General features: G+C 53.0%; 1 protein-coding gene across 5 annotated transcripts in view; it reads left to right on the top strand.

Annotated features, from left to right (window-relative positions):
* LOC115635490 (polycystin-1-like) overlaps positions 1 to 15,169 on the top strand; it is a 53,597-nt gene that overhangs the window by 36,634 nt on the left and 1,794 nt on the right. For 4 of the 5 annotated variants that reach the window (XM_030534337.1, XM_030534338.1, XM_030534341.1 and 1 more), the window contains 13 exons: positions 555 to 778; positions 1,082 to 1,199; positions 1,566 to 1,741; positions 2,381 to 2,583; positions 3,231 to 3,422; positions 4,323 to 4,477; positions 5,647 to 5,777; positions 7,298 to 7,388; positions 8,529 to 8,657; positions 9,738 to 9,912; positions 10,474 to 10,761; positions 13,348 to 13,482; positions 13,933 to 14,247. In XM_030534337.1, the coding sequence (XP_030390197.1) occupies positions 555 to 778; positions 1,082 to 1,199; positions 1,566 to 1,741; positions 2,381 to 2,583; positions 3,231 to 3,422; positions 4,323 to 4,477; positions 5,647 to 5,777; positions 7,298 to 7,388; positions 8,529 to 8,657; positions 9,738 to 9,912; positions 10,474 to 10,761; positions 13,348 to 13,482; positions 13,933 to 14,247 (2,332 nt within the window). The remainder of the gene's footprint in view (positions 1 to 554; positions 779 to 1,081; positions 1,200 to 1,565; positions 1,742 to 2,380; positions 2,584 to 3,230; positions 3,423 to 4,322; positions 4,478 to 5,646; positions 5,778 to 7,297; positions 7,389 to 8,528; positions 8,658 to 9,737; positions 9,913 to 10,473; positions 10,762 to 13,347; positions 13,483 to 13,932; positions 14,248 to 15,169) is intronic. The other variant, XM_030534339.1, reaches the window with a different exon arrangement.

Raw genomic sequence — 15,169 nt, 5'->3', positions numbered from 1 at the left:
GAGTCTCCGTTCCAGTGCCTGGCGTCCCACGCTGAGGGAGCTGAGATAGTGCCCTAGCAGAGCAGTCGGCTCCTTGCATGGGAAGTCTCTTGGCCTGATAGCAGTAATCCAGCCAGCAGGGTGGTAGAGGGCTTGGCCAGAAGGATGGGGCTGCAATGCAGAGCATCAAGGAGGGTCGCAGTGGGGAGTCTTCAAGGCAGATAAGATGTGGAGACTCCTCAGAGCTTTGGCAAGTCTTTGGAGATCTCTCTGTGGGCGGAGAGGGTCTATAAACCCTCTTCAGCTGATGTCTGGACTGAGGAATTTGCACAGGCCCATAAGAAACAGGTGACAAATGCAACCCTCATGCTGCAGAGGGGACACAGGATCTATGTTTCTAGGCTGGTCTGATGGTTAGACTGCAGGTGGCAAATTCATTACCAACGACCAGCCAGGCAGGAGGGCGGTTCCTGTCCAAACACAGAACTGTCGCGCTCGGAACATCCGAGCCAGGAAGGGACGTCCTTTGCACTAAGACCAGAGCTCAGGAGCGTGTCGCCCCTTTGGTTCTGCAGGGTCGCGAAACGCAGGCCCTCCTGCGACAGCATCTTCGACGTCCCAGATCTTCTGACCTCAGACCCCCTGGTGAGCCAAAGTCGGAGCCTCAAGAGGAAGAAGGCCCTGCTGAAGCTGGGAATCGAGTCCGCATCCAACTCTGATGGTGACCCCCTGTCCTTCTCCTTAGAGGACTCTGAGGATAGCAGGAGAGATAGCCGTGGCCACCGCCTCACCCGCTCTGGTACCCTAAACAACTCTCTGCTCTTCTTTCCATCCTTCCCCTCATTCACTCCCTCCTCCCAGCCCCACTCTTCCAGCCTCATTCTCCAGCCGGATTCACAGTGTGGTGGTCCAGCATTCGTGTGATAAATGCCTCTGCTGCTACAATAGACAGAATGGCCCTGGCTCCTGCTGATGCCAAGGAGCGTTTTGCTGTTGAGCTCAGTTAGGCTAGAACTGAGCCCAAATGCTCCTGTCTTTCCTCTCCTGTGCTGGCTGCAGAGCTGTCTCACTGAACGCCGTCCTCTCCCTCTCTGCTCAACAGAGGAAGATTTGCTCAACTCCATCGTAGCCGAGACTCAGCGGAGTAGCTCCTCGGACTGTGTCACATCTGACAGCGGCAGGTTCTCGCCCCAAGCCGAGGCAGATCTGGTCTCCGATGTGTACGTATCCAGGCCAGGCCCTGCTCAGAGCACCCAGAAAACTATGGGGGGAGCCCAGGCCAGAGAGATTCATAGAGGGTAATGCCAGCAGGGACCATAATGATCATCTAGTCTGACCCCAGAGACCATTTCTCCTGCAGCTGCACTGCCGGGAACGGGACGCCCGTTTACCCTGACCCCGAGGGGTGGTGCTTTTTGTGGCCAATTAGACTTCAGAGCCCCAAATTCTTTTTCTGTTTTCTTTTAGTTTTGGGTCTTTTAATGTCCTGCCCATCTCCAAGGGCTCTGGCACAGCTCCAGGGGCTTCTCCCCAGCCCCAGGCCCAGTGGTTGACCATCATGAACCACCATCTCTCTCCCATTACAGTATGGAAAGTCCCTCCAGCGCCTGGTCCGATGGCATCCCAGAGCAAGGGAGGCGCGGCTGGGGCTTCCTGCGCAAGTCCTTCTCCTACATCTCCGCCCTGACAAGCCCTGGCAGCGTGCTGCTCCCCGATCCAGAGCCTCCATCGGCCCCGGTGTCGTCCTTCTCCACCCGGATCGGTGTGTGAGGCACCTGGGAAAGGGGCACCACCCTTAACTGAACTGGACCATTGGGGGGGGGGGCGAGGAGGAGACTTACTGCCAGTGAGAATGGTTTTGCATGGGGGGGAGGTGTGAGACTGGGTCACTGCAGGGATCTAACATCTGTTGGCGACTCGCAGGTCCTGGTTTGAATGCTTCTTTCTCCGGTTCTTCTCTGATTGCTTCAGGCAGGGATTTCACCTAGTTCCCCCACGACACCAGCTGGGGAGTGAATGGTGCATCCTTGTTTCCTGCCCCACAGCACCAGCTGGGGAGGGAAGACAAATCTCTCCGCTGCGGCCCACACGCCTGCCACCGAGCCGCCACGTGCTTGGCGAGAGGAATAACTCCAAACACAGGTTGAAACGGCTGCATCTCCAGCGAGAGGCAGCAGCCAGGGAGGAAAGGGGAACCTGGATCCCAGCCCAGAGGAAGGGAAGCTAACTGAAAGCAGCTGGATTGGTTTCTATAATCTAGAAATGCCAAACCCTGCTCCTGTGCAAGGGAAGACAGTGGGGCTGCCCCAGTGCTGTGGGCAGGGGAGGGTAATGTTGAGTCTGTGTGGTCTAAGTGATGATGGGGGTTTAAACAGAACCACTCTGGTTGCTTTTCCTGCAGGGGTGTCCCGCAGACCCTTGGAGTGGCTCTTCCCTGGCTGGGTGCTGCCTATGACCTATGCCTTCATCTTCCTGCTTCTAGCAGGCTGCTTCACCATCACCATCCTCTATGGCTCCTCCCTCCATGACCACACTGCCCTAATGTGGCTCATCTCCTGCATCTTCTCCTTCATCACCTCCTTTGTGCTGCTGGAGCCACTGAAGGTAACAGCCCCTACTCCTCTCAGCACTGCAGATAACCCTCCAGCTTTGCCCATCCACAGCCCCTCCCAGCTGAGAGCCACAAAGCACTTTGCAGATGTCAGTTAATTCACAGCACCCTTAAGGTGGGATGACACTGCCCCCATTGTCAGATGGGGAAACTGAGGCAGGGAGCAGGCGAATGACCTGCCCAAGGTCACAGGAGTGAGTGGCCAGTGGGGATGGAACCCCGGAGACCTCAGTGCAGATCTTCCTGCACGCGGACTTAGAGGAGGGACTATTTCACACTCACCCATTGGCTTTTTTTGAATCCCTGCTGGCTACTGACTCATTTGTGTTACCTGGGGCAAACCGCTGGGCCTCTCTGTGCCTCAGTTTCCCACTCTGTAAAGTGGAGACAGTGTTATCCCAGGAGCTACTGCATACCCTGTTGGAATCAGGCTGAGGCCATTCAGTAGAGATTGGGGCCTTTGCCCTCCCCCACTGAGAGTTTATTCTGCACCCCTCCCTCTTCACTCTGGGCATCCCCCATTTCCATCCAAGCGGCATTGCTCTGTGGGTCAGGGTGACCTGCTGCTCTCTGGGGCCCTAGAAGAGTAACAGCCCCTGGCCCTGGGGCTCACAGGCTGTCCGTTGTCCTGTCATGGCAGGTGGTGCTGGAGGCCCTGCGCGCTGCTCTCATCACTAAGCCAGTGGATAGTGAAGGAGAGGGGCTGGTGGAGGAGCCACTGGTAAAGCCAGTGCCTGAGCGCATTGGGAAGGTGCGAGTGCCCTGTGGATACGGGCTTCTCCAGGCCAAGGAGGAAGCAAGGAAAGTGCGGGCGCTGCGAGCGCTGATGAGGGTAACGTGTTCCCCTGGGACTCGCCCCACCTTGCTTGGCTGCTGCTAAGAAGCCTGTGGGGACCCCCATGGCTCAGCTCCTAGGGAGTCCTTGGGATGCCGAGGGAGGGATACAGGACATTCATGGAGTGCCACACTGTGCTCTGAGGAACTGTCCAAGGGGAATTTAACCTAGACCTCCCTTTTCTGCTGTCCTCATTCTCCGTCCCCCCAGCTGCAGCCCTCACATCCCGGCTGGGTGTGAACCCAGCCTAAGGGAACCAGCTGGCAGCTGAACCCAGCCCCTCCTTCCGACCGCAGTGCCAATGTTACAAAGCACCCTCCGTGCTCAGAGCTGAGCTACAGGAGAGCACCAGTTTGCTGGCACGAGAAGGAGGCCGGCGTGGATGTTTGTACACTGCCCAGGTCCAGCACCGAGCAGCCATGGCTGGGTTTTGTACCAGAAGCCAAAGGGGCAGCGGAGGGGTGGGGTGGAGGGTGTGTGATGCATTGAACTGAAAGGTAGAATCACAGCTGTGAGGGCTGCCTGTGGCCACTAGATGTCACTGTGAGTTTGGATTTGCACCGTTTAGCTGCACCTGAGGATAGCTGGGTCCTGTTCAAATTCTTGGCTGTTTCTCCAAAGCTTGTGATGCTGCAGGGCTCTGGGCCTGATGACCAGGCTGTGAAAAGCTTCTCATTGTTCCAAGATTGGCCATGATGGGGGTTTCTAGCATCTTCCTCTGGAGCATCGGGCTCTGGCCCCTCTTGGAGACAGGAGATGAGCTCGACTGACCCTTGGCTTGCCCTTGTATGGCAGTTCCCGTCCTGCTCAGTGCCCTTTCTCAGCCCACCATCCAGCTCCCCTGGCTGCGCAGCATGCATTCCTTACCTGAATGCCTCCATTTCTCCCACTCCCCAGAGCTGCCTCACCCACCTGCTCTTCCTCCTGGTGGTTCTGACTGTCAACTACCAGAGCTGCTTCCACCACCGCAATATCCATCTCCTGCATGCTGCTGTCAGACAGGAACTCACCGCCCCAAATGACAGAGGACTCAACTTCTCCTCTATGCGCAGGTGAGGACCCCAGGCGGGGAAAGTGATGAAGCAGCGATTTGTTGTTTTTGCCTGTTATTCAGCTGTTGATTGATGCCCTGAAGCCTGAGTGTGTAGAGTTGTATTCATAGAATATCAGGGTTGGAAGGGACCTCATACTGAAGACCCCACATACTCATGCTTCAGGGCATCAATGACCAGCTGACTAACAGGCATCAGGAAGAAAATTTCCCCATGTGCTGGTTATGACATAACTGCCTTCCGCAGCGATGCTGGTCACTGGAGTGGGCTCATGGCCTAGCGAGACCCCGGTTCTGATCTAAGGCAGTGTCTCTGTCCCTGGAGTGAGATCATCTAGAATCCATGGAGTTTTGGGGTACCAGGCTGGAAACTTGGTGGTGCAATTTAAATACGAAACTTTTTTGACATGAGTTACCATGAAACTACCAATGACCCCTAACACAGCATCCCCTGTATGTTTATACTGCTAGTAAGTGTAATTCCTTTTACACCATCCACACATTGTTCGTTTTCTCTGTGCTGCAGGTTTTGAATGGTTGGTGCAGAACTTGTAAACTCTTGAGCAGCAAGGCCTATTGTTTACAGTATATTTGTACAGCACCTTGCACAACACGGCCTCCAGGCACTATGTAATAAACAAATAATTACAGTATAGAAGTAGCCAGGGGGAAGCTGGAGGTTCTGACAGCTGGGAGGGGACAGTTGGGGCTGGATAGGGGTCAGCTGGTGAGGGGTAGGAGGCACAGCACCTAGCACAAGGGGGCCCTGGTCCATGAGTAAGGCTGCTAGGTGCTGCCACAATACAAACACTAAATAATAATAATGATCAGCGATGAAATGGTTAACAGTGTTGCTATTTAAATTGCCCCTTTTAGTTTTCAGAGTTAACCCACTGAAACAAAGGGCGGTTCACCCCTTTCAGAGCAAGTGTGTCAGGCTCTCTGCAGACTCAGGGAAGATGGCGCTAAATTGGCTTGTGCTCAGTTCCTGTTTTCACAGTTATCTACACAACCACCAGGGCTACAGACATACTGACTAAAATAAGGAATGCCGAGAGTTCACAACAGGACCCCCTCTGCAGGGATGGGATGGCGGGTACACAGGACACCGGTCAGTTATACTGCACTGGGATGAAATGCACCTGTTCCCCTGGCCTCTTTGTTTTGCAGTTACACTGACACGTGGGAGTGGATAGACTCTGTGTTACTGAGCTACCTCTACAGTAATTCCCAACTGACCCTGGTCGGGGTGCCTCGTCTCCGGCAGGAGAGCTCTGCTGGGAACGTACCTCTGGATCTGGGTGAGGGCTGGTAAAATCACCCCCATGGCTGGCTGGGAGAAGGGTGGCTGGGTGGAGAGGACTGTGGGGCCCAAAATGGCACCAGCCAGAGAGAGTCTACTGCTCCATTTTAGCTAGCCGGGAGTATAGACATGTATAGACCCCCATTTGACAGGTAGGGAAACTGAGGCACGGGAGGATTGTGACATGCTCAAGGTCATGCAGTTTTACCAATAAAATCTGAGGGTTCAGATTCCCGCTTCACGGCTCTAACCACTAGAGAAAGTTTAGGGGGGACTGATGTTTCTCTCTACAGTCCCCGGGGTTGAAGCCTAACTGTGTATAAAACTGGGTCAGGGGAGTCACAGCCCAGCAGCCACTTCCCCAAACACTGAGCATTGGAAAAGAAGGGAAGGGGCTGTGATCAGTGGATCCAGGCTAAAAACAGGCACCTGAAGGGTGGTGCACAGAGGAATGGAAAGGCAGGAAAGCCCGCAGGTCCAGACATGGGGCACAGAGGAGGCAAAATCACCAGGGAGATGGGTACTAAGGGGCATCCCAGTGGCTATGGGATAGCACTGGACACATCCAGGCACGGAATCTCAGTGCAGGGCCAACGGAGGCTGAGCGTGCTGTGAAGGGAGCGCATGCAGCTCCTGCAGAAGGAGGGTGGGGGACATGATGGAGAGCCCTGCTCTTGATACTGCTGTCCTGCCTCCCACTGACCTTAATGGGAGGTTGGTCTGAGTAAGGAATGCAGGCTCAGGCCCCCCTTTTGATGCTTTGGAGCAAGCCCTGCTGGCCAGTGAGGGAGGGTGAAGGTTGGGGAACACCCAGCTGAACCCTAAACAGACAAGGAATCGGGATTGGGAAGAGGGGGTGGAGGGCAGAGGCCAGGTGCAGAGGGGAGACACTGGGATAACCTACATCCGAAGAGCAAAATAAGGAGTGTTGTTTCTAAGTGGGCATCTAAACTTGTTAATGTGCATCTCAAAATCTCGTCCTCCTGCTCATAGGCGCCAACCTTCCCCGTCCCTGGTGGGTGCTTGTGCCCCCTGGTCCCACTCTGACTCCACCTTTTCTCTGCCCCCATTCCAACCCCTTCCCCAAAGTCCCCGCCTCAACTCCGCCCCCTCCCTGTCCTTATTGGACCCCTTCCCTAAATCCCTGCCCAGGCCCTGCCTCTTCCCTGAGCGCACCACGTTCCCCCTCCTCCTCCCTCCTTCCCAGCACTTGCCACGCGAAACAGCAGTTTTGTGGGGCAAGTGCTGGGAGCCAGGGGGGAAAAGCAGGCACGCGCTGCGCTCAGGGGAGGAGGTGGAGTGGAGGCGGAGGTGAGCTGGGGTGGGGAGCTGCCGGTAGGTGCAGAGCACCCACCAATTTTTCCCCGTGGGTGCACCAGCCCTGGAGCACCCACGGAGTCAGTGCCTATGGACTCCTGCTCTGCTTTTCTGCACCCTCAGTGCTCCCCCAACCTGGGCTTGGGTCTCTCTTGACACATCACATCACTAACAGAACCTGTCCCCTCTGCTACTTGTCAGCGCCCAGACCAGAGATTTCCAGGAGTGGCCAAGTGGAGAGAGACGCGTGCTGTGACCGTAGCCTCCAGAATTCATCCCATAACTCTATCGGGTAAGAACGCTGGCACAGGGCAGAGGGGGCACTAATTGGAAGCTGAGAGCAGCAATGAAGCAGTTATGCAACCAAGAAGCTTGGCTGCGGATTTCTGCTTCTGGGTACCCTGATATTCCCCATCCCATGGGTCAGCTCAGGAGTCCCCAGCTAGTAGCCCCAGGTTGCTTCACACTGATCCACCAGGAGGGTTCCACTTTTGCTTTCACAAGAAACTCTTCCAGAGGAGTGTCACAATCCTGCAGTGACTCCGTGGGGAAGTGATTTACCCCAGTTCTTGTCGTCTTTCCCCTTTCTCCACCCTGGACTGTGGCATCTCCAATTTCCCTGAGCGTTAGCTGACAATTGGCAGTAATGTTCCTTCTGTTTAGATAGCAGTTGTTCGTGGAATCATAGAAACGTAGGACTCAAAGGGGCCACGACAGGTCATCTAGTCTGGTCCCCTGCACTGAGGGAGGACTAAATATTCAGAAGGATCCCAAAGCATTTCACAAACTATGGACCTGATCCTGCAAGGAGCTGGGCATCTATAGCTTCCATTAACTTCAGTGAGTGGTGAGGATGCTCAGTACCATCCAGGAGGTGCTCAGCACCTTGCAGAAGCAGACCCTAGGATAGATATATTTATATCACACATAGGAGAAACTGCAACACAGCAACTGTGTCACAGCCCACAGCAACTGCTACGCAATAGCACAACAGGAAGTGAAGGCCAAGACCATAGCCAGCTGGAAATACAGAGCAAATCCAGGGAGGCAGAATGTGTGCCTCCCTAGTTGGAATTTGGCCAGGACACAAGGATTAAAGATCTTTTCTCTCACGGAATAGGCCGTGCAGTCTTTAACGATAAGTGGCCATGAATTTCAATTCATGTATCACCCAAAGGTGTCCTAGGTCCATGCAAAAGCACTGGGTCACTACAGACTCAGATAACAGGGTCACGTCCTGAATCCCTAGCTCTCCTGTCTGCAGCACCCTGGGTTTTCACTGGAGGTGTCCCATCTAAATGGAGGCTGGCCTGTCCCTGTTCTCGCGTGGGATCTGACCAGATCACAGCCCAAGTTAGGGCTCCCAATCCAGCCTCTCGCCCACTCTGTGTTTCACAGCTACATTTTCTGGTCTCCCCATTTCTTCGGGCAGGTTTTGGATCTGGGGGCACAGTGGAGTTTACCACACTAACACTGGCTGCTGGAGGGAACTTGGAAACAGCTCTGCCAAAGCCCAAAGGACACTGGCTGACCTGCGAGCCAGCAACTGGATCAACGAAAGGCAAGTCACTCGGGCCCTTACCTTTTTCCTTGACAGCTGGGCTGGGAAGTGGAAATTGAAATGAACGCGCTGTTGGCTTTAAGTGCTTACTTGTGGGAGGGAGGGTTATTGCATGGCTATTTCTTTCCTGCAGTAGTTCTGTCTGTCTCTCTGTCTGAGTGGGACACGATCATCCTGAGAATGCAAAGTGATGTCAGTTGTTCTCTCCCATTCTGCGGTGGTCATTGTTGTTCCACTTCCCCTGTTCCCTTGCTCTGAAGTGGAGCAGAGCGACTCCAGATGACTCAGAGGAAGGGAGAGATCCCCCAGGCCATGGAACTGCACAGTGCAATGGCCAAAACTGCTGAGCCACCGACTGGCACGGGCCAGAGGGCAGGCTGGTTGTCAACTTAACCAAAACCAATCGGGGTTGGGGGCAAATTGCCAGCGGTGGCCACTTAGAATAAGGGAGCAAACCTCCAGATGAGGAAATCAGAGTTTGTGAGGACAAAATGCACTATTTCCACTGCATCTAGATCTCCTTGGGATCCAGTAACTCTGCGGCTGACTCACATGCTATTTATACACCAGTGGCTGGGGTCAGTAGGTTTCACAGCATCATTTTGGGGGTCCCTGACTCTGAGTCTGGCTGCCAGGGCCCAAAGGCAGCATGGCCAAGACCCTGATTTGGGGGTAGGCATTGAGGTCCTCTGCACCGTAAGGCTGAGATCTCCCACAGGGATGGTTCAATTCAACCTTGCTTATCCAAATGGCATGAGAGAAGCTGAATAAATGCCGATAATGGCAGCACTGGGAGTTTCTGGTGTAATTTATAGATGGCGGGTGACTTGCCCCTGCTGTGGATAGCTGATGTCGTGTTGTATGTCTGTGCACAGCCTAGGGAAGCTGATGGCTATGACCTGCTTGGGGCATCTCAGCTTCATCCCTGAAAGTGGAAAGTCAAAACAGTGTTTCCCAGCAGTCCAATTGAAATGTCCCGATTAGAAGGGCCACGTATCAGGCCCAATTACCCAGCATTCCAGAGCCCTGGAAAATATTTCTTCTCAGCCCGCTGTTCTTGACTCTCTCCCTGCACAACAGGACCAGAGCCGTGTTTCTGGAGTTTACCCAATACAACGTTGATGTCAACCTGTACGTGGTTGTAATGCTCCTGCTAGAGCTCCCATCAGTCAGACTGGCTGTTCCTTCCATCATCATCCTCCCTTACCAAATGCTGCGCCTAGGCACAGGACTGGACCTTCCACTTGCCCTAGTGGTATGTATCTTGCCTTGAGAGATGCATCCAAGGCTCAGGGCTCCCAGCAGAATGGAGCCAATGTTTACCCACCCCAACAGGTACTCTTTCTCCAGAGATTGTGCCACAAACACAGTCTCAGCAGGAGTTTGCTATATGATATCATAGGTGTCTGTAGGGAAACCTTAGCTCCACAGTGGTAGCTAATTATAGTCCAAATAAATGCTTGCCTGACTGCATGTGGGTCTGTAGTGGTTACAGTCTCTGATTAGATGAGTCCCAGGAGTGCATTCCCAATGGGTATTCCAGGGGGATCTATCCAAGGCTCTGCTTCCTAGTGAGAAAGCGGTGTAGCCTGGCTCTCTGGTCCCTTGCGATGTGGCACACAGCAGAGTAATTCCTATGTGGAGTAGCTACTCTGTATCCCTTGGGATGATACTAGTTATCTGCTCTGTTTATTTAGGCTTCAGAAGTAGCACCATAGCTACCATGTCACTGCTGTATCCACCTTTGTTCTTGCTACCTAACCCAATGCACAGCAGGAAGGCAGATTTTTTTCTCACCTGCTCTGGCTTCTTTCAGATCTCCTTGCTCATCTTCAGCGTGGCCTTTCTCCTGCCGGAGCTGTCGCTCCTGTCTCAGGAAGGGGCCTCCTGTTTGGGTCAGAGCCGCTGTTGGCTCCAGCTGCTCCTGGCACTGCTCTCCATTGCAGTCGGTGCCTTGCACTTTGCGCACATCTGGTTGGCAGATGTGCGGCTTGAGCATTACTGGGGACACCGCCAGGCCTTCACCAGTTTTTATGAAGTGGCACTGCTGGCTCAGATGGAAGTCTGTCTCTCGGCCCTGCTGCTGACCATCACCATGCTGAAGGTGAGTGAGCACACGAAGTTATATGATTTCCCAAGGTCACGTCACATCAGTTGCAGAGCTAAGGATGGAACCCAGGAGTCCTGACTTCCACTCCCCTTCGCTCCCCCAGCTCTAACACCTCCCCATTCCCAATGTTCCAAAGTTGCTGATTAACAGCCTGGCCCATCTCCCATGGAAATCTCAATTGGAGCCTTTCCACTGGCTTTCTATTCAGTCTGAGCCTAGTCACATGTTGTGGGAAACCATTTTATCTACTCAACACCCATCGCTTCAAAGTCACCTGGGTGTTATGCATAGGAATAAATCAGGGCTGATCCTGACCTCCGTTACATCGGTGCAACCCCTCAATAATTTTATCATTGCCAGGCTGCATGGCCTAAACACATTCCAGATTCTCATCTGCCATCACCAGCATGAGAGGGCACCTGGAAATGGGCTGGATTTGGAAAGAGATGAAAAACATAAGAACAGCCATACTGGGTCAGACCAATGGTCCATCTAGCCCAGTATTCTTTCTCTGACAGTGGCAGTGCCAAATACTTCAAAGGGAATGAGCAGAACAGGTCAATTTCAAATGATCCATTCCCTGTCATCCAGTCTCAGCTTCTGTCACTTGGAGGTTTAAGGACACCCACGTATGGGGTTGTGTCCCTGACCATCTTGGCTAATAACCATTGATGGACATATCCTGTGTGAACTTAACTAATTCTTCTTTGAATTCAGTTATACTTTTGGCCTTGAGTTCCCCTGGCAATGAGTTCCACAGGTTGTGTGAAGAAGTACTTGCTTTTGTTTGTTTTAAACCTGCTGCCTATTAATTTCATTGGGTGCCCCCTGGTTCTTGTTATGTGAAGGGGTGTGTGTGATAGGACGCGTGGACCCTTCAGTAATCACAACCCTTGCTACCAGCTGTCCCTAACTCCCTTGGGTAACAGTTGCCCCTGCTCACCCCAATGGAGAGTTACATGGGAGCAGATCACAGGGTGAAATTGAAGTCAAAGTGGTTTCTCGCTCATAAATAAATCAGGTGAGTCTGTCTCCCAGTCTCTGGCCAGACATCAATTGCTGATCTTCACCACCACATGGAAGTAGGACTTCCTTCTTCATCCAGCAGTCCTTGGGCATGGTGGCGAGTGGCGTGAGAGGATGTCAGGCCTGAGCTGCTAACAGCCTGAATGATGTATATACTTTCTCGTTAGCATGTGTATATTCAATTATGCCACAATGACCTTATAATTGTCATTGGGGCTGCTGCGGAGATGTAATATCATCTTTGTTCCTTTCTCCTGCTTCCTAATAAATTGGGCGAGTAGCCCGGCTGCTGTCTTCCAGGCTTGCTGTATTTATGGTTCACTGTTGACCATTACTTGCTTAATGCACAGCCAATAAAAGAGTGAGCAAACAAACAGATAAAGGCTACTGGGAGCCAAAGCTGGAGAGTCAGTGAAGAGCAAGGGACCCCCGGAGCAGCCTCCTGGAGAGCTGAGAGGATGGGGATCTCTGACACAGGAGATCACAGCAGAGAACTGGCCATTCCCAAGACACTGCTTTAATGGACTGTGCATGCCAGATGAGTGCATACAGGGGGTCCTCAGTATACATCAGGGTTGCATTCTTGAAAAGGGCGACAGATACTGAAACGACAGATACCGGGGAATTTTTCCCCATAAGAAATATGGCCTGCTCTGCCTCTTCCTGCCCCCCCCTCTACCCCCGTCCACTCTTCCTGCCCCTCCTCTTCCTGCCCGGTTCCACCCCTCCTCTGAGCGTGCCCCATCCCTGCTCCTCCCTTTCCCTCCCAGTGCCTCCTGAATGCCAGGGGAAGCACCCAAAGAAAAGCCATGCAAAAGGAGAAGCAACCGATATGCAGATCGGTACTGACGTCAATCGGAACATGTTCCCCTATTGATGAATGATGGATACGCGAAATGACGGAGAAGGGGGAGATGTATATTGGGGACCTTCTGTACCAGCTAGCTTGTGTGTGCCTGGATAATTTGTTCAGGGAGCGCTGCGCTAGCACATAAGGCCCTCAATTACAGTACCACTGTCCTCTGACGTGTTTGCAATGTGGTTAAAATGTAGTGTAGATGGGACCTAACCATATAAGGGGACCTTCTGTACCAGCTAGCTTGTGTGTGCCTGGATAATTTGTTCAGGGAGCGCTGCGCTAGCACATAAGGCCCTCAATTACAGTACCACTGTCCTCTGACGTGTTTGCAACGTGGTTAAAATGTAGTGTAGATGGGACCTAACCACATAACCAGGTTAGAGCTCTCAACAGACACTAGCTTTTGGTTGGTCACAGGGACCTGGAAGATTCTGCCCAGGCTGCAGCTTTTAACAGTCACATTGCAACTGGGCCCCTGACTCAGTCATGGCCATAATGAAGGCTGGGCCTTTGAGAAAGACAATGCCCTTGCTCCGCCCAGCTTCCCTCACCGAGTACCTGATGTGGCCACCTGGCCATGCAGACACCCCTTGTGAGACAAAGCAGAGTGAACGTACTTGGGGCGGGTTGAAATGTCACTTTTCTGATAATATCTAACCAGACTTCCTGCTCACCCATGGACCTTCTCTCCCTAGATTGTACGGCAGCTGCGCTTTGTCCGGAGATGGTCTGCATTTGGGAAAACGTTCCAGCATGCACTGCGAGATCTAGTGGCTGCCATGCTCATCTTCCTCCTGCTGCTCCTTGTCTATGCCCAGTGTGGATATTTGGTAGGTTATGCAGAGGCTGGCTCTCAGCAATGGGAGTGCTTGTGGAGAATAGGATGGGGTTCTGCATGGTCATGACTCTTACCTGTACAGGGCACTGTGCAGTGAATTCCTGTATTTATCCATAGGCTTGATGCAATGTGTTTGTCCCCCTGCTACTCTGGGCATCAGCTCTGTAAGAGAAGGACCACTCTTCCCCAGAGCGCCTCAGTCAGTCTCTCCACTGCTCCCCAAGAGGGACCCACTCACTGCTGAGATCAGATTCTAGTGCTCATTTGTGTTCACACCTTCTGTTTTGCACTGTTCCATTAGTGAACTGGAAAGCTCTCTGGGAGTGACTCACCCCACATGGGAGCAAAGCAGGCTTGTGCAATTGCTAAGGATGCTGTAGACAGGAAAGGGTAAAGACACCTTTCCTAGCAAGAACCCCTACATTCTCTCTCTCATTCCCAGGCCTTCTCTGCTACAGTAGAGGAGTTCAGAACATTCCAATGTGCCTTCTATGCGCTGCTTTCAGCCCTCCATGGGAAAGTGGCTTTCCTGTCTGTGATCCAGGAATTCCCCACCCTCGGCACTGCCTACGTCCTCAGCTTCATGGTCAGCTTGCTCTGCGTTGGCAGCCGTTTCCTTTGTGCTGTCATCCTTCATAGCTACCGCACTGTCCAAGCTGAAGTGTACCGCCCTGCCATGGAACCGCAGGACTACGAGATGATCGAGTTCTTTGTGAAGAGGTTCAAGTTGTGGATGGGGCTCAGCAAAACTAAAGAGGTAAGAAAGGAGGAAACCTAGGTGTAGAGCAGCCAGCGATCCAGAGTCTGGTGCTGCAGCATCAGGCAAGGTGAACTGAATCCAGTGCTTAATTTGTGCCAGGGCTTGCCCAGGCTGAGCCCTGGCTCCTCTGGGCCTGGCAGTTCAGAGCCCTGGCTCCTCTGGGCCTGGCAGTTCAGAGCTCTGGCTCCTCTGGGTTTGCTGCATCAGTTATGAATGTAAAAAAATTGCCTGAGCCCAGGCCCCTCTTTCATTACAAATTAAGCCCTGGTTGAATCCAAAGGCTCGGTTCAGTCATGTGCTCTCACACTATTCTACTCATGGGCCCGTACCCTCAGACAGAGAGGCCACCCTCAACTCTTAGGGTTGGGGAGAGTCTGACCTTACAGCAGGGTACATCTGGGTTAACTCTTTCCGTGGGGTCCCTCGGCTTTACACCAATGTTACTGAGATTGTACTCCAGTCCCCTATCCTTCTCTAACCTCTATCCTGCCCTGGAGTGACCAGCCTTTTGGAAACAGAAGGGAATTTAGCTTCCTTGTAAGAGGGCTCACTTTTCCCCCTTCTGGACAAGGCGGCTCAGCTTTTACCCAGCTGCTATCACCCCATCTGCCTACTGGCTGCAGTGGGATTGCATGGGTGTGATTTGATCCTAGCAGGTCAAGACTTGGAAGAAGCAGAGAGTGCGGCATATAATGCAAAGTGGTCTTGGATTGCTCCTCTCTTTGGAGAGGGGAAGGATGGCCTTGTGGCTAAGGAAGATCTGGGTTCATTTCCTTGTGCTGGCTTCTTGCCTGGCCTTGGGAAAGTCACTGGCCTTAGCTTCCCCATCTGTAGAAGAGGATAATGCTTCACAGTGTTGCAAGAATAAATTCTGTAGGGGCTACGAGGGGCTCAGATGTTACAGTAAGGAGTCCCACAG

The sequence above is a fragment of the Gopherus evgoodei genome, chromosome 15, assembly GCF_007399415.2.
Source record: "Gopherus evgoodei ecotype Sinaloan lineage chromosome 15, rGopEvg1_v1.p, whole genome shotgun sequence".
Lineage (NCBI taxonomy): Eukaryota > Metazoa > Chordata > Testudines > Testudinidae > Gopherus > Gopherus evgoodei.
Note: the sequence above shows the minus strand (reverse complement) of the source record. Positions and strands in the feature narration are given on the sequence as shown.